Below are 22,996 nucleotides of genomic sequence, written 5' to 3' on the forward strand. Positions count from 1 at the left end.
CTTGGGAGAATCTACAAAGGTTCCAAAATGTGGTCCCATCCCTTGCTAGGCTGGCATCTTTTAAGGCCAGCCAGTGAGATTCTTCCCATGTACGCTTTGCGTTATCTACAGCCTTCCTATATGTAGACCTAGCATTCTTGATTAGGATGCAATCCTTAGTTTTAATAGCAGATACAAGCATTTTTCTGCTGGATCTGCACTCAGAATTGAACCATGAACCGGGTGTTTTGTGTTTATGGGAGTTGTTAGAGGGAAGAGATATAAAAAGGGACCCAATTGACTCAATGGTGTCTGCATGGATAGACACGGCCCTTGATTTCTCGTTAGCCTCTTCACAAGCTTGCCTAAGTTCAGCCGTTTTTAATAGCAGTATTTCTTTAATAGTGGACAGTTTTTGGGTGTCAACTGCAACTTTGGGCCATTTGAGATATCTTTTACAACTGGATGGAATAACATCTCTTGTAAGCAATATCGGACGATGATCAGAGGTTGATTGATCAGGGGTCCATGGACTCTTTAGAGTCAGGCAAAGGGGGTTATGGTCACTGTCGATGGTAGGGACAATAACCATATCCACTGCATAATGCCAGAGTCTTCGGTCGATTAGGATGTAGTCAATTCTTGATGGGCTAGTGATTCTATTAAATGTAGAAGCTGCATGGAGGTCGGAAGGAAGTCGACCATTAGCAGCTCTCAGCCCATATTCCATAACCAGAGCATTCAATTGAATTACCACTGGTGACCATCTCGTTACTGGGGGGACAGAAAGGGAGGGTATGCCCCACCTAGTGTCTTCCTCTGCAACATCCAGGATGTCTTCGGTAGCAAGGGGTTCAAAAGTACAATTCAGGTCTCCGGCAGCCAAAATAGATGAATTCGGAGGGCAAGAGGAAAATTCCTCTTCTAAGATAGTAACAGTAGGGGACTTGGATCCTCCTTGGGTACCCCTAATGTAGATGTTAAAAAGCTCAATAGTTGGCCCCCCTTTCAACCCATTCAGGGTTAAGTGAAGCACATCTGGGGACGGACATTGTACATGTCTAACTCTACAGGAAAGGGCTATATTAATCCATATTATGAGTCCACCCGAGGGGCGTCCACGGCCAATAGTGACCGCGGGAACGCAATAGCATGAAAAACCTGATTTAAATAAGGGTGTGACACTCCAGGTCTCTTGAAATATACAGACATCGAACGTGGCTATAAACCTATTCCAATCGGGGAGTGAGAGTTTAGCTTTCAGACCCGCAATGTTCCACGAGATAATTTTAAGGGTCGTATTTGGTACTGAAGAGGGGGAAGTGGCGGGGTCCAATGAAGTCCTAGTTGGAACAACCCTTGTTAGTGCGCCTTCCCCCCTGTCCCCATTGAGAATGGTAGAGGATGATGTTGGAGGGGTCAATCTATGGATGGGGATAAGAGCAACTTGAGTTGCTTCAATAGGAGGTGGGGACGTGTGGGACAAAGTTGTTAGTCAGTCAATTTTTCCAAGTGAGGATGTTCCCTCGAGCCTTTGATAGGGCAACCCGCTTTTCCACCCCACAGGGGCATGGCTCAGTGTAGAAGGGTGTTTAAACTGAATGGAAGAAGAGTCAGAGGAGGAAGATCTATACTCTAGCGCAATGAGGCCCTCAGCTAGATAGTGGTTAGCTAAAGTCAATTCAATCGTGTCCGTTGGAGAATTATTGGATCTTAGTCTGCGAGCCCTCAGGAGGTCATCTCTGATAACAGATCGACAACCTCTAGTGTGGCGGATCCAATGCGTAACTTTGTTCTTTAAGGATTCTTCACACTCATACCTATTACTCTTGGGGACTCCCACCATATGGACAATGGGCTGGGAATTGGCCCTATGATTTTGTACTGCGGAGGATTTACAGGGTGAGTTGGGGGCTGCAGATTTTGAAGAAAGGTGACACTGATTAATTGTAACATTGTCATGCAACATTGGGTGCATTCTTTTGTTAGAGATGTTTGGAATCACTTAGTAAAATGTCTAGATTTGTTTTAATCTTCCAGCACACTTTAGAATTGCTAAAAACGTGCTTAATTTTTCCTTTCCTAACTGCTGAATGAATACACTTCATTTTTGCAGCACAAATGTGTTGTGCTGCAAAAAACCTTTTCTTTCACATTATCTGTACTTCAGCAAGATTGTCACATAATTCCCTTTAAAAACTCCTTTCACTTTGCAGTCAGAGAAAGAAGTGTAAACACCAATCCCGCAGCAATTTGTCAGAAGATATAAAGCCTGGCATTTGATGTCTGTCTTTTAAGCACCGGAAAATGTGACAAGTTAAACCGAGAATTTAAGGCATTTTTATTTATTGCTCAGACTTTCCAAACTCACTAAAAATTTGCTTGCGACACACCAGCAGGTGGCGATCCACAGTTTGGGAAATGCTGCTGTGTTAGGTATATTTGGGGTGAGGGAGGTGGAGGGCTGAATTTTAGTTATCTATTTGATTATCCAAGACTCCTTAATATATTAAATAACTTTTGTGTGTCATGTACTTTCATGGCTGATAACTCTCCAAAACATCAATGTGTTTTAGCTGAGTTGTCATCCTGAGTACCAGAGAGGACTCTCCTGGCAAAAGTGTTCTGTGTGTTCTGAAGCAAAAATCAGTTCATGAGCTACTTCACTTAGTAACAGACAAGCCAACTGGGGGAGGGGGGTGCTTGGCCTAATGCCAAAGTAGTAGCACAATATCGGCTTTGCTCTATGCTGGACCTTGCGATCACCATCATCCTGCAGCGGTGCCGGGTCATGAAGTCGACAGATAAGTGAGCAGAGTGTTAGAAATGCATTTTAAAATAAAATTTGACTTTCATAACGATTTAGAATGACACATCTGCCTTGGGCTTCAAACAGGACACGCAGACATTTGGTGAGAAAACAATAAACATGAGGTTTTAATATTCAAAGGCCTTTACCAGACACTTTCCCTTTTTCTAAAACATGTACAAATAATAGTTTGACTTTAATGTGACAAGTTTAGGTTCTGTCTTAACTATATAATGTATTTTTAACTTACGATAATTAAACATGTGTGCAGCAATAACATTTAGCTTGTATTAAATTAACACAACATTTCCTAGTGCAGACAACAGTGACCGCTAACTAGAATTAAAAGTTTGTAGAAATGCAGCTTGCTCTAAGACAATTTGACCTTCCAGAAAACAGAAAGTGTCTTTCGTTTGTGAAATGGACACCTCACATAAATTACAGTATGTAACCTTGAACTTTCACTGATATCGTATTTGTTGCTGGTAAATATTATTTAAACAGAGAAGAGAAAACACACACATTTCAAAATGTATTACCATATTATGTCTCTAATGATTTCCCACCTAATAAGTTTCTTTACAGCTTCCAGACCATGTGTTTAGCCAAAATAAACAGTTGCTTTATCAGTAGGTTTGGAAATTAAGTCATTATAAAATAGGATTCGAACTGTGCTTTGGGAAAGATTTAATCATTGCCACAAAGAAGATAGCCAACTCGTATGATGGATGGCGCAGGAAAATGTGGAGATTTCTATTGGATGGAGAAAAGAACAGGCCATACTTTTTGCAACTGTTAATTAGGGCTTTCAAAGCGCATTACTAGTTTAGGAGCTTCAGATCCGTTTTAGCACATCAGAGATTTGGAGGGATTTTAGCTGATCAGCGTCAGGTGCAGGAGAGCAGATGACAGGAGTGCAGAGTCGAGGAGAAGGGAAGCAGATTAGCTGAGATTCAGAGCTGAAACAACAGGCTGTGTTAATTTGACCTTTATGAAAACCCAAGCTTTGCCAAGGTTTATTTGATCTATGCTTTATTTCTCTTTATGGGGAATTCTGCAATTATTAATTATTGACTTTTGGCTTCATGCCAATATAACTCTAGCCTTTATTTTTGAGCTCTTCATGGGTTCTGACTGACATCATTTGCTTCCCATTTCTTAGAATAGGTATTCTTTCCTTTATGTAACGTGCTGTATGCACATTGTAATATGATATGAATTAACTTTCTTTTTGTATTATCAATGCCGTAGCCTAATTAATATTTGACTAATGAATCAAGAATCAGATCAACCTAAACTTTAATTTGAAAATAAAACGCTTTCAAAACGACTAAAACCTCTCCTTATTGACTGAAAATAAAGAATTTGACAGTTGATGATATACATGACCGTGTATGATCTTTTTCAGCTCCATTCAGAAAACAGCAGCCAAGGTCCATTCGACCCGTCAAGTACCCAAGCTGTGAGTTTGGGGTGACTGATTTAACACCCAATTTTAGGACGCTCACAAGAACATGTGCTGGGGGTAGGAGATTAGCAGAGGATAGCTAAGTCGGATTCATCCGCGATAAAGCTGAATTTGTGAAGGTGTAATGCCGCATGGCAGAATCAAGATGGCGGTGTCTGCGACCGGACCTGCAATGGGCGGTCAGCTGTGACATCACATGGTAATGGCAGTCCAGGAGTGACCTGGTTTACACGTTGAAGGTCCCTGGAGAGCTGAAGTGCTGACCCTAGACCAAGAGAGTTGGCGGTGCAAGACGCCCGACCGCAGCAACACTGTCATTGTAGGCCCATGCAGGATCGGAAATATTTCACATCAACAGAACTGAGCATGCTGTGGTGGAACTCAAAACAGCCTCCGAGGAACTTCAAGTGCAGATGGACTTGACAGAAAGAATTTGGTATTTATAGTTCAGGGTTGGAGACTCAGAAGGGCAAGCACATTGTAATAATATCAGAGTGGCGAGGCCACTCCAATGCACTGAAGTAAAATGAATGATTATGTTCCTGTAAGTATGGCTGAAACAGATGGTGGAGTAGTGAGGTGTTAGCATTCCTTGTGGAGAAAGTGCACAAGATGCCAGCCAAAAAGTACTATACTAATCAATACAGGGTTCTGGCCCTTAATCAGTAAGGCTGGACCAATCTATAATCTATACAACACAAATGCTGACAATACTGATAAGTATTCACTGTTTCATTCCTAGCAATCACACGTGACACTCAGTGCTGGTTTCAGGCGCTGGATACTTTATTCACTAATTTGATATGAGGGACACAATGGGGCCCTGGCCAAAATACAGCTCTCAATACTAGAAGGGAGGAATAACAGCCCTGGATATGGAAGCTTATTACTCGGCTGCACAACTGCAGTGGTTACGGAGATGGGTTTTTGTGAGAAAGTGCCATCTTTCTTGCATGGTATGCCCCCACTTTTGCTGAATTGCTGATGTACTTTGACTGAGTGTGCCCTGGGCTCCTGCCAATCAGGTGCCCAGGGCCTGTGTTCCTTCCCTAAAACTGTATTGAAACCAAAACCCAATTGGCATCTCTGGCCACATGTCAGCCCCTGGTAAATGGTACCCTAGGTACCCAGGGCACTGTGACCATAGAAGGCCCCTAAGGGCTGCAGCACGTATTGTGCCACCCTTAGAGGCCCTGTACCCTGACACCCACACACTGCCTTTGCAGGCCGAGTGTCTTGGTGTAGAACAAAACAGAGTCGACATGGCATATATCCCTGTATGCCATGCCCACAAACACACTGCCCTGGCATACCGCAGTCACCCCTCTACCTGGGTGCAATATGCCAGTGGTGTAGGTACAGGTGCATGAGCCCTGTACCCCTACAGTACCCAGGACCATTTCTGGGCACTGTAAGTGCAGTGCTGCCATTAAGAGTATATGGTGCTGGGAGGTTGTCATTACGAATTCCAAAGCACCATAATGCCTACACTGAAGACTGAGAAATTTGGTATCAAACTTCTCAGCACATTAAACCCACACTGATGCCAGTTTAGGATTTAATGTACAATGCACGACAGAGGGCAACTCTAAGTTGCCCCCTGAAACTAACCCACAACCCGTGTCCTGACTGAGAGGCTGCCACCAAGCAGACAGGTTGCTAGCCCCCTGGGTAGAGAGCCATCCGCTCTCGTGGGCCTGCAACAATGCACATCCTGGGGCGAGGTGCCAAGCCTCCTCCCCCAGGATGGGCAGGGGAAGCTTCAAAGGCTTGCCGCCTTTGTGAGCCTCCCCAAACCACTTGCTGTACTCAGCAACTGGTCCCCACCGCTTCTTGCCCCCGGCTGGCAGGAAGACTAGCGGGAAAAACCAAGTGAGGAAAGGGGGTGTGCCAGCCTCTACCAACCCCACCCCTCAGGTGTGGGAGGCGAGGTGAAGCACATCTCCGGGCTCTCGCCATCTTGAGGATGGGGGAGCCCTACCCAATCAGGACTAGGCTCCTGCCCCGCTCCCACAGGAGAGTGGCAGGATAGGGGGTGTACTCACCCAGGGAAAGGGCTCCATAGGTCCCTAACCTTCCCCTACCTGTAAAGCCTCTAAATTTAGTATTTAGGGGCACCCTGAACCTTCCTTCCTCAGATCCCAAAACAAAAAGAAGAAGAAGAAGAAGAAGAAAGAAGACCTGCCGTGCAGCTGCTAACAAGAGGACAACACCAACTGACTTGGCCCCAGCCCTACAGGCCTGTCGACCCTCGAACCTGCTCCTGCTAAATCCCAGCGTCTCCTGTGGTCAGCAACCTCGAAAACCCCAGAGGACCTGACTGCCTTGCTCATCCAAAGACTGGGATTCCCACGAGCAGTGGTTCTGCTCAAACAGCAACAACCCCTGGTGCCATCCAGGAACCGCGAATCCAGCACACTCTGCACCCGCCGAACCCGGCCTGTGCCTGAGTAAACAAAGACCACAAGGACGTCCCCCCGGCAACTGTGACCACGAATCCAGCCCCCAAGGACCGTCCTCGACGCTACTGACAACACCTGCAGCCTCACAACCAGGGATCCCTCCAACCGCGACCAGCAGAGGGTAAGATTTCCCGACACCAAATGACACCCCTGCAACCGGCGCCCCACGGCCCCCTGTGCCAAACTCCTGGGTGTCTACCTAACCTACAACTTCCCAACTTATCTCTCAAAGTGGTGGTCGCACCTGAAGAATCTCTATCCCGAGCTTGCAGCCTTTGTTCATCTTGCAGCTTTTTCATTGAAATACATTGGGCGCCCGACGGCCCAAAAGCACCCTGCACCCAGCCGCCCGAGTGCCTCTGGAAGTGCAGCATCTGTTCTATTCTACTAACCCACTTGCCCTATGTAAGTGACCAGAAGCAACGCTGCCACAGCCGCGTGGTCTGCCTGCTAGCAGCCACCAACCAAAGGCCCCCTGCCCGCCATAGGCTAACATTGGGCCTACTCTCTCTGCACCCAGCTGCCGCTGAGGGTGTAACAACTGTACCTACCTGACCCTGGGGGACCCCTGAGTCTAACCCCAGAACCTTAACTCTGCCAGTCGAGTACTTACCTGAAAGCCAATGACTCACATTTTCTCCATAGGGTAACATTGACTGGTTTTCACTTGGAAATTCTTTTAAGTGTCGAATTTTGAAACTTTAAAATATTCACTAAAAATCCCCCTTTCAACGAAAACGAAATTACTCACCTGTTACCAAGAGAGATCCCAGCGCAGGATCTTGGTACCCAGCACTGATCCTGAAAAGTAATTACAACTGCGATTTTCCGATAACCAAACTTTCCTCCATAGGATAACATTGCCTGTTTTTTTGCAGAAATACTTTTAAGTGTCGATTTTTGAAACATACAAATATTCCTTAAAAATCACCTGTGTAACAAAAACGATTTCTTTCAACTGTTTACAGGAGATGCACCAGGGCTGGATCCAGCCCTGAGTAAGAAAAACCTATGCAAAGTAATTGATATTGCATTTACTTAAAGATTTCTATTGAGCTCAATGTTATAATTGTGTTTAACTTGTGTTGCCTATTGCAACAACTGTAACTATTGCATTTAAAAGTCTATTGCTTATTGAAAGTATTCAACTAGAGCATCTCATTCTGACAAATCATTTTGATACCTACTTGTGGTTCTAAAATAAAAACAACTATATATTTTTATATACAAAACCATTGGCCTCGAGTTCAGTTCTTGAGTGTGTGAGACCATTTGCAGACTGATTGTGTACAACAAATGCTTTACACTGTCCTCGGATACTGCCTTACTGCTCGACCAAGCTACAACTTTAGAGAGTAAGTAGTACATAAAGAGCCACTTTCTTACAGTTTTTGAGAAGATTCCTGGGGTAGGAAGGGTCCTGAGCCATGAAACAAAACCTGTTGGAACTCACAGAGGGACTATCATAACTCAAAAAAGGAGCTTCGGATCACATGCTGGTGGGAGACATTGCTGGGCTTGATAACTTCAAAAGACCCGCACACAGATACCCAATGCAGCAACCATGCCAACAGAGCGTATACAGACCTTAAACCACATTCAATGCTCGAAAGGCATAAAAACCTGGCAGGAAAAAGGTATGCACACAAAAGGGGACCTCAACAGAGGGGGCACATTACTGGAGTTCCAACAGTTGATGGAAGATTTTGAGCTGTCCTTAGAAACTTTTCTTTCACATCAGTTAATGATGGCGGCTTAAAATGCACAAGGAACGTAGGGAATATAGAATCAATTACGCACCAAGGCACAACGCTTAACAATTAAGCTGCATACCACCAAGATGTCTAGCAACTTTCTTATCTTTCGGTATAGAATTCAACATTCTTATGCAAGACTATCTAGAAACAATGGCTGTGAGCCTTACTTTTAAATCTCCAAATTGAGCACCTCCGAATAGAATTGGTGACCCTGTCAACCGAATCAGGAGTGGTGAGAAAATGTCCTAGAAATATGGTTGATTTATTTTCCCACTCAAAGATCAGAGCAGACAGAGGAAGACTTCATCTGTTCTAGACAATATATCCTTAAGAGTGAACAATAAGCATATATGCACTGGGCTACAGGTAAGGCTCCTTAGACATCAAGCATGCGGTGATACTTTGCTAATTGCACTAGTTAAGAAATCCAGTTGTGGAAAGGACTAACTAATGACTCTTGAATTATAATTATAACATTGAGCAAACCCCATCCACTCCGTCTAGACTCCCTGGAAATTGAGCATGTGGCAAACTAGTTCATTTCAATGGTGCAAGGCTAGCATATAAAATTCTATTCAGTTTACATTATGGACATATAGATCTACCAATGCGGTCTAAAGCACCAGATATCACCTATCTGTCTTCAGTTTATACAACAGATTTCTGCAGTTTCTATTTCAACACAGCGACTGACACCATAAAATTAAGGAATGCTAAGATTCACCTGGGTTTGTTAACATTTACTTTATAAATGAGTATCCTTAGTCCTTAAATAAGAGTATAAAACTTCAACAATTCTCATAAAACAGGTCATTACATGTTGAGTACAGGGGATTTTTGGGTGACACCCACCGATAAAGCTCTCCTCTGTAAGAGCAATCTAATTTAGCCCGCCTCATTTCATTTCCCAAGGCATCAAAAGAATATCTGCTTCATCACTATGAGAGTGCACTTTAAATGTTAAGAAATGCTCAGCTTATGTTTCAGACTCAGCCTGTTGTCCCGTCACATAATCTGATGATGCAATGACTTAACAGAGTCCACTAGAACAGCTACCTCCTTCCTGTAAATGTTGGGTTGTAGCACAGATGCCAATTAGATGACATTGGGCAGTGATGTCCCTCGGTGTAAAGTACAAAACATTTTGTCTTCAGGACAGAAACCTTCAATTCACAAGACCCGTGAATGGTATACACTGATTTTGGCACATGAAGAGGGGGATGGACCACAAGGAAAGATCACATCTTATTTTGATATGAGGTATGCTTAATATTAATTTCAAAAACATGCTAAAACCTGAAAAAAAGATTACTTTTAGACATGTCAACTATGTCTTTAACTTTCATTTTTCGTTTTTCTGTACAAAGGCTGCCAAAAATGTTTTTGTGGAATTATTTTCTAGTGTTGGTGAAGATTTCTTGACTTTGTAGTTTTAAAACATAGGTAAATCATTCACTTATATGTAGAAGAAAAAATACTACTTGTTATGTGCCTGGATTAGTTCTCTAGCCTACCCTTGGACTAGCACACACTTCTATTCAATGTCCACTGTGACTCCTAGGTCAGACATTAGTGAAATAGCTACCTAGTACACAAATGTCTGAACTAGGAGTCTTAGTGGACATTGAATAGAATGATGCATTATCCTATGGCACTCTGTGTTGCTACTGTATATATGTAAAAACATTGCCACGTACTGATTACTTCTGAGCACCTTGCACCAAGTAAAGGACTGTGAATGTATTAGGGCATATATATAATACAATGGAGATCAACCTGATCATGGGCCTTTTGTTTAGCTAAGCAGTCCTCTACTTCACACCACGGTTTGGATGTCAGGGATTGGTAGGCCTTTGTTTGAATTTAGACTTACTGAACCACTGCTATTTATTTATCTAGCTAACTCCGGTCCTGGTCTGGATATAAGGCTTTGTCCTTGTTTGCATATACATTTCATAGGGTCTAAGATGGGCCTTAAGGAGTCATCCTTTTTGGGATGAGAAAGTACATGGAGTAGAGCCCTCTGTCCTGTTGATGTGGAGGCACTCTTTTGCCCCTTTCTGGAGCAGCACTTCTGCTGCTTCCTCAAGAAGGCAGAGATGGTCCCCTGCTGAGGATGTGTCTGCGGCGGGAAATGCTGAGAGGGGTTGTGAAAAGTAGTAGCAGAATTGGTGAACCACCACTAAAACCCATTGGTCTGATATGTTTTCCTCCAAGTGAGAGAGGAAATGTATTTTCCCCAAGTTTGAGAAGGCAAGTCACTGCTTAGAAGTGAAAGCTACTTCACCAGATCCATCTCTGCCTTTGCCTCTGTTACCGCAGTATGCATCTCCTGGGGTAACCCCTAGTGGCCTGATGGTGTAAGATTTGCTGTAGTCTCTGATAGGACGGCAGGAGGTTGGGCTAAGTGGCCTTGGTTCCTCGAAAGGAGCCTCTTGCGACAGGAAGCCAACAGACATTGCAATTTCCCTGTCCTTTATTTTTTGAAGCAGCTTGTCAACCTCTGGGCCTAAGAGATATTTTCAGCGGAATAGGAGGTTGAGTAGATGCTGCTGGACTTCGTGTTTGAACCTGAAAATGTAAAGCCAAGTGTGGTTCATAAGGACAACGCTGGTGTTGATACCACTAGAAGCTGTGTCCAGGGCACTGAAAGCACTACGAATGTTGGCATTCCAGAAGGTCCTATCTACGGACACTATCTCTCCCCACCCCCTTCTTACTGTAGTCCTCTGGAAGATGTTCTATTAGTTTCTGCATCTCTTCCCACTGGGACCGGTCATAATGGGAAAGGAGTCGGTCAGTGTTGGCAATGCACAAATGAGTGGCTGCCCCTACAACTATCCTTTTGGCAACTGTGGCGATGTTGTTACTCTGCTTGTCGGGTGGCGAGACATCGCCTGTGGTTTGGGCAGAGACCCTCTTGTGGGCAGTATGGAGCACCAATGAATCGGTGGGACGTGGCTTTTTATGTAAAGAGGACTGCTTATGTAAATAGGCCTGCTGGGGATTCTCCTTCAAAAGTAAGATTTCTGTTATGAGCAAGTGCCTCTGTAGGCTTTAGCAGGCTGATCATCCCAGTGACCAAGTGAATGAAGAGATGCTTCTGCATGCTGTCAGGCTTGTATCAGAGTCTTTGCAGAATCTGCAGCTTTGATCTAGCTGTCGACAGGAACTTCGGAAGCTGGTTTTGGTGGTGCCTTTCGTGCCAGCTTCTGGTTTGAAGGCAGATGTTCAAAGCTCTTTTAGCGGGTTGGGCTCAACAACCAGTAGGGATTGAAGCCATGGGGCAGAGCCTCAGTTGACTCTGAAGCCTTCTCTTGGTGCCGACTGGAACCCAAAGGAAGCAGGGACTTTGGAAGAGGCAGTCTTTTTTGTTTGTGCATGGGGCCAAATGCCTGACTCCTGTGGAAGTGGTGCTTTACTTCAGCATGGAAATTATGTGACCCTGGCTGGCTAGCTAGGTTCTTGAAACCAGGTGGCATACTTACAACCCTAGGAGGGGCCTTTGTTCAAGGGCCAATGGTCTTCAGTGCCAGATCGATGTCATCCTCTTCTTTGTTCTCTAAAGGGCTTGAGGAAATGGTCTCTGGGTTAGGTGTTGCCTGCGCTGCCGAAATTTTGGACAGGTCAGCCTCCTCACATTTTTCTGCCCAGAAGGGGCCTTCTTACTTGAAGATGTCTGGGGTTTCGTAGAATGTCTGGTGGTTTATTTTAGAATGTGGCAAGCACATTTCCCTACACTACCTTAGGGTCTTGTTTGAGCGGAAGACGAGGCAGGACTCACAGGAGGTGTTGTCATGGTCCAGAGAAAGACACAGGCTACAGTCATCGTCCTACCACGGGTATTTGGAGTTGCACTGGGGCAATATTAAAAAGATGTTCAGCTCATCACCCTCTTCCAGTCTGCATTCTCTAGAGTGGAAGTCAATAGTAGGAGGCACGGTTCCCAAAGGCAATTTCCCTGTGGCCTGCTGTCCTAAAGTGGTGAAGCTTACCACAAATTTTATCACAAATTGTATGCATCATCATAAGGCCTCCTCCTTCAGCTTTTTGCCACCACACCATGCCGGTTCTGAGGCAGCTCTTCCAGCACTGTTGAACTAAAGGACAGATCAGTGCCCTTCCACTCAGGAAAATCCATTAGTGAGGGAAATTTGTCCTTTAGGTAGGGTTAAAGTCAGGAGTAGAGATCACTATGGGTTAAAAAGTCTATTCTGAGGTTAGGAATCCCTCCATCTGCAGCCTATGTATGGCCTTGTCATTCATCATGTCACAAGAACATCTCAACAGATATATTGGGCCACATTATGTAGTTAAACATTCAGTATCCTCTCTATATTACACCACATACTGTTAATGACTGACAGAAATGCATTTATATACAGTTTATACCCATTGGCACTATTTTGTCAGGCTATACTGTATACATATAAGCACTATCAATATGGAATAAGAATCACATTCGACTATGGTATGCAATCCAAAAAGTTGAGGCAAACCATCTTTACAATTAATTTATGCAGTAGTTTTATTCCTGCAGGCTATTCTGTTTAATTGTCACAGGTAACAGTTAGGATGACACTCACCACCTCTTTCCTTAGTTGTATGAAAAACTGTTTACACTTGAAAGATATTTTCACAATCTTCAACCTAAACAAAAAGAAAAGCAAAATATACAAATAGGTCAACAATATTTTGAACGGACTATGATAAACTAGTCTTCAAAGTTCCAGAATAAGAGTATGACATCCCCTTAGTCTTCTAATCCAACTAAATCATGCAATTCAATGCTCAGGAAAAAAACATATGTAGATAAGTAAGTAAAGTTTGTAATAGAGGCCAACTAAATACCACAATAGGTAGGAAAGCCTTTGATCAGGTGATCTGGAGGCTACTATGTGAAACATTAGGATTGATGCCTTTTGGATTGCAGTATAATAACGGCTGCTAGTGAAAAACAGACACCACTGATGTAAATGAACACCTCCTCTGTAACAAAGTAATAGAGTCATGCAACAGTGCTAGCCCCAGTCACCCAGCCTGTATATACTGGCTCTAGAAGCTGGGGTTCAGCATTTCATTAAGGCCCCGCTATAAAGTACATTCAAATTGTCATTTTCTCTCCCTGAATTACCAACATGTGTTACAATAAGGCGACATACATATTATTGTTACATTATGTGGTAGCACACAATTATCTCTCATGAAATGTGTAGCACTGAATACACTGACATTTTCTTGGTGCACAAAAAGGCTGTGCTCTACATCTATTCAAGTTCTTGGATTGGCAAAGTATTCCTCGTTGTCCTGCCAACTCTATACAGCATATTTTAATTCAACCTACTGATAGTGGTGCTAGTGCTTTTTGGGATTGGTTTTTAGTTCTAGCTAGACAGAGTTGTGACCAGACCATACCTGACCAAAAAAAAAAAAGAGGTTTAGAAGCATTACTGAGAAAAAAACACAACCATCCCTGGAGACTAGTGAGCTACTGCCTCTATCTGTAACCCCGGAAGGGCAGAAAGGCTGTGGCAAATTTTTGAGAGCGGTGGGGGTATTATTATGCCCACTTAGGAAAGCCCCCACCCCTGAACATTACACACAGAAAGCAAATCCTGGTGTCTACTGTGCTTTCTGCCCCCCTTACAAAGACTGAATGTGCCCAATTTACTAGGAGGGGAGCAAAAGCCCTTGCCCACAAGGCTACTTCCCCCTCCCTGGTGACTAGTGGGTGGATCCCTGCTTGAGGATCACCCTCTTGGGGCGATGCCCAAGCAGGGATCCACTAGGGAGGTGTAACATTGGAAAGGGGAGATTCTCCCCTTTCCAATGGTACTTATCCCATGTGTTTTGGTGCTCGGGGGCTGAGATAGCATCACGAGTACCAAAGCACTGAAACTGAAATGAGCCGATTAGCTCATTGCAGTTTCAGTTTCATATGTAATGACGTCAGCGCGCCATGCTCGAGAAAGTCATTACATATGGAAAATAATGCCCTGGGAGATTCGGGAAGCTCTTACCCCTCCTCCAGAGGCTAAAAACTTAAAGCTGAAAAAGGCAGCTGGATTCTGCGTTGGTGTCCCATGGGCGTAACGGTTAGGTCAATGGCACACCAGCACTGCAGCCATGGACGTAACCATTACGTCCACCGAATGGAAACGGTTAATAAGAGAGAACTCTGGAAGGGCTAGGATGTGGCACTATAGAATGTGATTGAGCTGCTGTGTGTTCATTGAGTGGCAGGAGGAACAGACGGGGCTCGGCACAAGCAACTCCACAATACAAGGCAGATATAGATGGAATTTGAGAAGAGCATGAGGCATCTGTGGGATAAAGTGGAAGAGGTATTTGTATAAAAGTATTTAGATACCTGGGAACAGGTCAGACTGCTAGTGTTTGGCTATGGGAGTCTGACAGATGTCGTTCGAGTCTAAGCTTGGGCTCAAAGTAAGCCAGTCATGCTTGGTAAGGCCCAAAGTGTAATAGTGATAAATTACTTCAGTTGGAACAGAATTTTATGAGACCAGGAACCAACGAAGGGGGAGGAATGGGCAGCAGCATGGGGACAAGAAACACTACTAACAAGCTCCCAGTGAAGAAAAGAAGGACTTGTATGCTCTTTAAAGGAAACCTTCACTTTGAGACAAAGCAGTACAAGCCTTGAGCATTTTTATACAACTCCCACTTTGGCGCACGCTGCCTGCCTCTCGGCTGACATTGTGAGGTGGAGACCTGTTGCCCACTTGTCGAATATGGTGTATTTTATTCCGCTCCCAGCAAGCGCCTCCTACCACAGCCGTGCGGTGGGCATGTCGCACTAATGAACCCAGACTCAGTTGGGTTCCAGCTGTGATACAGAGGCCTCCCTCTAAGTCTACCACACATCACTTGGCAGCTGCTACTTTGTATCAGTTAATCTCGCCACCCCTGAAAACTGTCAGAGCCACTCTGACAATTTTACAATTCAACAAATACTTGAATTCTGTATTGCTTGTTGTCCGCTCATTGTTGTGCCAACACAGGCAGGCAACATGATAAGGGCCTCTATTATTTTCTCCTGCTTTGTGGTCTAGACTGTGTGTGAGAAGCTGGCCTGGTAAATTATGTCCACTAATTTAAGTGTGCACCTTGCACCAGTCCAGACAACCCTTATGATGATTTAAGAGGTCTTAGGCAACCTTAAAAAGCTCTCTAGTGGTAGCTGTGGAGAGCAGCCTTCAGGATCAGTCCAGAAGGAGTGTAAAGCAGCTTGTTTTACCAGAATGCAATCTTATAGTATAGATTAATTGAAAAAGAACCACAACAAGTATTTATAAAAATATGTATTTATTATAGAATACTCTACTACATTCAATTATCTCCCACACGGAGACAAACACAATACTTTAGTAAGTAATACAGTAGATAGCACAAAATACACAGAGGGCCCGAGGGGAGGGACCAAACCATATATTAAGAAAGTGGTATAAGAACCACGACTTGAGTCAGGACGATGTCGAGAGGACGTAGAATTGTTGGGGACCCACATAACCACCTGAGGTTAGTCGATAGGGACCAAACGGAGAGCGTGTGCAGTGTGTGAACATGACCGCGGGCTCCGTACTAGTCTATGTGCAAGTCACAGTTGGATTTTTAAAGCTTGAGGACCCTTCCCAGTGGACCCTGGAAGAACCCCTTGGAAGACAGAGGGTTGGAGAGCCACCCCACCCGTGTATACCCTAGTACCCACGTTATCTACACCAGGGAAGCCGGGTGCATGCGTGTGAAATGGTGTTGGAAACCGCCGCCGAACCCAATGGAGGACTTCAGGAAAGTGCTGCTGCTGGAAGAGGAGAAAGTGTCCGTGGGAATCCAAATCTGGATTCTTGAAGAGATGTACCTAAAAGCAGAAAGGACAGAGTCTCTGTCACTCAGGAGTGACCAGGAGACTTGGAAGACAAATGCCGTCCCGTGTCGGGTCGCTCAGGGAAGATGACGATGACCTTGACTCTGCAGCTGTGAGGACCAGGCGACGCTGAGGAAGACCAGGACCCGGGTACGAGCTGTTCAAGAAGGGTGCTGAGTGGTCAGTGTCCAGCTGGAGCACGAACAAGCCTTGGCATATTCAACCTACGCAGGAAGTCAAGAAGGTGCAAAGTTGGGACCAGCAAGGCTCAGGGGACTCACCACAAGCAGGGAAGTCAGGGCAGGCCTAGAGCAATCAGGGGAGCCCAAAAGAAACAAGTGTGCCCCTCAAGTAGACCCACAGGCCGGAGGCATTGGAGTCGCGAGAGAAGCTCAGGCAGCTCACCAAAAGATGCAGGCCACAATGCGGTGTGGCTGAAGACTCTGGTCACTGGAGGTGCTCGAGGTTGGGCTACTTGGAGCCCGAAGATCTTCATGCAAAGAAACCAACAAGCCTTTGCAACTGCAAATTGGATGGGGTGCACAGGGGTTCGGTTATTGCAACCTCCAAGAGGAATACTGGCCTCAAACTTGGTGAGAGGGCAGGCCTCGGAAGCTGTGGAAAACCATGACCTGTGTTGCAGAGCCCAGGAGTCCGGAAGAGCTCAGGATCTGCAGACCGGTCGACTTAGTTGGGGTGCCTGCAAATGCAGGGGAGTGACTCCTTCACTCCAAGGGAGATTTCTTCAGGTGTCTTTGATGCTTCACAGGCCTTGGCAGGTTCCTGTATGATGAACAGGCACAGACGAGGCAGCACACTGGAAGGGAAACAAGGCAGCAGACTGGAAGGGAGACAAAGTCAGGCCCAAACCAAGTCCAGCAAAGTCCAGAGTGCCCAGATGGTGGAAGTGAAGTGGTGTCTGATCTGAATTTTATCCCATGACGAATCTAGGGACCTATACCTAAGTTAGCCCGTAGGTACCCTAAGGAAAGGATTGGGAAGATTCACGGGACCCGCCCAGGGGAGAGTCTGGACAGGGGGGAGGTTACTCCCATGTCCATTGTCCAGTTTTGCATCAGAGCGGGAGCCAACAGCTCCCAGGACTGTTTTAAACTGGAATATGCCCAGGTAAACCAAATGTGCCCCTCATGCAGACTTTCTCGTGCTGGCAAGTGCACCCACCCAACCCTAATACACTAAATCCTGTCTGGGAGGTGGTCACAACTCCCTGTGACAGGATGCCTATTGTTCTACCTTCCTCTGCTCGAGCTTGGCTCAGCAGCAGGAGGGCAGAAATGTGTGTCTGATCGGCAGCAAGCATTCTGAGCTGTCCAGGTCTAGAAAGCTGGTACCAGGAACACTGAGAGCCTAACGGAAGGCTCTTCCTGTGCTTGGAAACATACCTCCCACACTGTTCACGGTCTACGGGTATGATTCCAACATTTTTTATACCAAACATGATAGGATTCATTGCAGTCGTTTTCAAGATGGTGATCACGTAATTACGCGTTGCCCCTCTATATAGTATAGGGCTGCTTCACTGACAACCCAGGAGAATGGACTTCATAGGCAGCAAGGGTGTCCTGCTCATGCAGGGGCACCCTCTCACTTAGAACTAAACACCGTGCCTTCAGGATTGCAAAGGACTGCTATAGGGGTGATATAGGTTTTAAGTACTGTGATCCTTAGATTTATAAACCTATATCTTTAGTGGTGCAAGCACCAACTTACACAGGCGGCAATGGCAGGCATGTACTTCCATTTTGCCTGGTCTCCCATGGGTGGCATAATGCAAGCTTCAGCCCATGGGAGACATCTGGGGTACAATTTAGGGAGAAAGCATGTAGACTGGGGTCCGTCCAGATTAGCAGGATCCCAGTCAGACTAGTCAAAACCCAGCATAGCACCACGCAAAAAGTGGGGGTAACAATGCAGAAGGATACTACCTTCCTACACCGTGTGCAACAGGAGTTCTCTATTTCTCCAACTGTTCCAGACAATAAAACCTTGTGTCCACAACAGGAATCTACAAGTCCAGGGCTGTGGGATAGAATTTGTCAATTTTCCCTCTTTCCACTGATACCTTTGTCCACTCTTGATATACAAATTCTACACCCCTGCTATAGACCGTTATTTCATTACATAGAATCTCACAGGTAACCCTAAAAGGGCAAGGCTTTTAGTTTTAGTTATTGCCTTCGACAAACCGTGGAAGTAGAATATTTCTACTGTGATTATCCTTTCTAGACCACCTTAGTTTCTGGCTGACTTGTAATTATGATTAAATCACAAATCACAAATATATATATAATAAGTTTTTCACATTAATGGTTTTATACATTGAAATCTGTTTTTAAGAGGTAATCAATTGTGAATATTTATCTATTTATTTATTATAACAATTGCTGCTATTCATATGATGTTTACTTAACTACTTGTACTTTATAATGCCAAAAGTCTGTTCACTATGTTTATTATATGAACTACCCATTGCACTGTCACTTTAAGAGAAAATGGAAAAAAATGCATTTAAACTTACCTGTTACCTGAGAGCGCGTCATGTGATCAAGAGCCTTGGGGCTCGAAACGTGTCATGATGGCGGGTGTTGGAGGAGTTTGACTAAAAGACTTCTATGCACTAATAGCGTGGACAGTGCTCCGAAAAGAATATTGGTGGCAGTGGAATGCGAGCGACGTTTGCAGATATATATATATATATATCTCCATACGAAAAACTGACGCTAGAGGTGACCATCCTTTTGAGTCGGGGCCTGGCTGACTGCGTCAAAGCCAATATATTCCAAACGAAAACACACACTCCTTCGGTGTGTGTAATCAGGACCATCAAGCGTGCTTCCTCAAAGTTGCTTTTATTCAGGCAAGTGAAAATAAGGACAGCATTGCGCGTTTCGGTTCAAGAAACCTTTGTCAAATGCAACTTGCTGGCAGTTCGTTCAACCTTTTAAATTAGATATAAAAAGAGTAGATTGACCAGTTATCTTGCTCGATGCAAAGTTTTTTAGTTTTTTAAAGTCACAGTCCCAAAATTTTCCAAAGCGTCTTTACAAAGTGAAGCATTCAGACCAGTGGTTATTTCCTTCTCTTTAGATATTACATCACTGTATTTAGACACCTATTTACCCATGTCTTCTTCCATTAATCTTTAGCTATACATATATTACAAATATTTTTTTTTCAGAAAGACACATATGTAATCAGTGATGTAATATCTGACGTCATCAGCAGAGGATTGCGGTCGCGTGAGTTATAGTTGCCTGCACTAACTATAACGGGGGAATTTCATTGTTTTTTTACGAGGGAAATGTCCAGCTAACTATAACATGTGTGAAACCTATGGTTTTTTAAGTGAATTTGCAAGGTTTTTTAAATGCTAATTCCTAACTATAACGTGTGTGAAACCTATGGTTTTTTAAGTGAATATATATATATACACACACAAACACACATACATATGTATAGGGAATTTAGGTCAAACACTTTCTTGCAATGGTCTGTTTTAGTGTTATTCTCATTCTGTTTTCCCCTTGACAACATACTGCATGGGACAATGTGGCAGCCCACTTCACTCATTTGCTCTAAAGCTCTGTAGTTCAGTGTCAAATCTCATGGGCCAGTTTTCCATTTTCTCACTTACAGGATCCACTTCATTTCATTTCATTCCTATTGCTTATTATATATTTTAGAGCATTCTGTAGTTCCACAAGGAGCTACAGGGCCGCTCTGGCTGCTTAAAATCTACAGTGCGCCGTATCCTGTACAGCCACTATTTGTAATATGGACAGGCCTCTTTGATTGTATGGTCTATAGTTTAGCATTATTTTACCACTTCAGGATCACTGCCACATTTAGAAGCACTATGTCGGCATCTTGTATATAAATAATGATACACTACACAGAATACCTAGTACTCGGCACGAGCGACCTCCCAGAATCGGAAAATCAACAGAAATTTTCTTAATTCATTAAAGTTTATGGTAGCCTTCTTTTAAATCTTAAAGAGGAATGGATGAAGTTAATTCTTGTCAGTGCCCAGGTGGAGATTAAGAGAGCAAAATGGCAATATATAGATTTTCTTTATGGCATGGTTTGGCTGCAAAATGTGAACTGATTGAAACAACTTCACTATTTTTAGTGTTTTCCATTTTAAATCAGTCGTAGATGGCTTACTAAAAGGATTTCAGAAGAATAAAAATACTTTCTGGATCCCCATGCCCAGAGCTCTTCATTCTAATAATTTGGGTGGTCTGGCTTTCGGACCGCTGAAGTATAAAAAAAGGATTCCCAATCATTAGAGCATTGAGACAGGGATGTGTTTTAGGACCATCCCGGATTATTCTTTTTCTTAAACGATCAGAAAAATGTTTGGCAACACTAAACTTGATCTCCCAATGCTAAATTGCATAGGAGTACAGTCTGGTATTGGAAGGTGACACTGGTTTCTTATTCTTACATAGTGACTTTACATAAGTTGATAAGTAGTTGCAATGATAGTTATTGAAAGACTAAACATCTTTATAATCCAATTTGCTGTATGATCCACATTTTGTTTTTAATTTCTAAATCAATTTTATGAGTCTGCAAACTTGTACTGACTCCTAAAATGGGTTTACGAAGGGATACCGTCCCTTAATTTTGGAAGGGGCATGTTATAGGAGCTCCTTTCAAATTGTACGTTCGAATGTGATGTATCAGTGTTTCCGGATTAAAATATTTCATTGCTTTGCGACTGGATTACAGACTGGTGGTAAGTTGTTTGCACAAAAGAAGGGGGTCCACATGGACCCCTTCTTCGTTTTGAATGTAAAAATTAAATTAGTGTGTAGGCAGTGGTCCAGGAGACCAATGAAAACATGCTACCTTGAAAATAAATAAACATTTTTTTTTTATTATTCTTTAAATAGTCACATTTCCCTCATGGAAAACAACTGCATGCAAAAATTGTACTTTATTTAAAGGCAATTACAAACACAGTGGTTTGCTGATCTTAGCAGACCAGAATCCTTGTAAAGGCCGCCAATTAGAATAAGTCGCAGTTTGCGACTTACCTCATTAATATTTATGAAGTATGTCGGATCACTACCCACTCTGAATTAGAATTTTAATAATCAATCTACTAGTACACTGGTCAGTTCACAAAATTCTTTACTGCTCATAAAAAAACTGACAACCAGTTTTTTGAGACAAGGCTCACTAAGGAAGCATTCAGAGGCTGCCAGATGTACTTGTATGCAGTCCTGCCCCAGTTCCTTTGCTTTTTGATCCTGAAGCCTAGACAGTCTCTCTTCAGAAATGAGATGAATTGGATCACCTTGTCTCCATGTTTTGGAAGCAGATCGCTGTAGCAACAGCTATGAGGGAACCAACAGGAAACCTGGGAGCAACTGCAGCTGTGCCATCTATGTAAATTGTTTTAATATAATGCAAAAGGAACTGTTGGTCATTTATGGATAGAGAGGGTAGTGGGTAAGTGATAACCATCAATACTGATCTTAGCTTTGGGCAATACTACCTCTAATTTACATGACTTCTCCTTCTGAGGCTTTGCCAATGTCTCTGGATCATAACACAGATTATTGTGTGATTGAAGCAACATTTTGGGGACATACACACAAACAGTTTCTGCGACGAGCTAGCAAGTGTCAGCTTGGACAAAGTGTTGCAAACTTCCTAGAGCATACATTTCTCAAAGGCAGCAACATACTGCCACTGAAATAGACAACTCGGGTGCAGCATACTTCTGAGACATCTCATCACAGAATCATTAATGCATATTTGTTCTTTCGTCATGTTTAGGCATAGGAAGAAGAGATATTTGCCTATGATGAAATTATACTGTTATGAATTGCAGAAAGGCAGTCGACCTCTGCGAGTCGACTAGCACTTCTCTGGTCCAACTAACACCTACTTTTATCTGGAGTGGCAACAAAGTGAAGTACTGTAGAACACCAGAAATGATTCAAATTGAGAATGTTAGAGCTTTGCAACTATTATGCTTTCAGTCAACATTTTATCTTTTCTTACAAACGATCTGCACATATTTAAATGCATTTTAATAACTGAAATATGGTAAAGTGTATCTTTGAAATTATGAATGATTTTATATTACTGTAATCCTCCTTTGTGTGTGGAATATGTTTAACTTAACATTAAAGAGACATAATTAGCACGTGACTTTCAAATAACTATTTAGAGTTGCATCTGGTTTACTGATTCGTACATCTTATTTAGGTATGATCTAAATGTTTAATGAATTACTATATATATATATATATATATATATATATATATATATATATATACACATATATAAACATAAATAAACATAAATAAACATAAATAAGCACACACACAAGAGCAGGCCACATTAACCACAATTTCATAAACAAAATATGTAAATGTTATCCTTACCAAGGGAAGTTGTTCATTCGTACCCTGTTCTTATAAATAATTATACCACCCGATACAACACCAATTAGAATTTCATTGTTACTTTGATCCTTTAAAAATGAAAAAAAAAAACTTATTACCAAGCAAAACATTATATAATTTAAATAAACATAGCAAGTTTCATTCCATTTAAGAATCAACTTAGTATTAAAATTTTCCATTTAGTAA

At 43.2% G+C, this 22,996-nt stretch overlaps 1 protein-coding gene across 5 annotated transcripts in view; it reads right to left on the reverse strand.

Annotated features, from left to right (window-relative positions):
* The window catches only part of PTPN4 (protein tyrosine phosphatase non-receptor type 4), a 1,082,125-nt gene that overhangs the window by 699,967 nt on the left and 359,162 nt on the right, over positions 1-22,996 (reverse strand). For all 5 annotated transcript variants that reach the window (XM_085645981.1, XM_085645984.1, XM_085645983.1 and 2 more), the window contains exons 10-11: positions 22,790-22,878; positions 13,062-13,125 (exon numbers count right to left, since the gene is read on the reverse strand). In XM_085645981.1, coding sequence (XP_085502107.1) covers positions 13,062-13,125; positions 22,790-22,878 — 153 coding nt within the window. The remainder of the gene's footprint in view (positions 1-13,061; positions 13,126-22,789; positions 22,879-22,996) is intronic.

The sequence above is a fragment of the Triturus cristatus genome, chromosome 3_1 (genome assembly GCF_964204655.1).
Source record: "Triturus cristatus chromosome 3_1, aTriCri1.1, whole genome shotgun sequence".
NCBI lineage: Eukaryota > Metazoa > Chordata > Amphibia > Caudata > Salamandridae > Triturus > Triturus cristatus.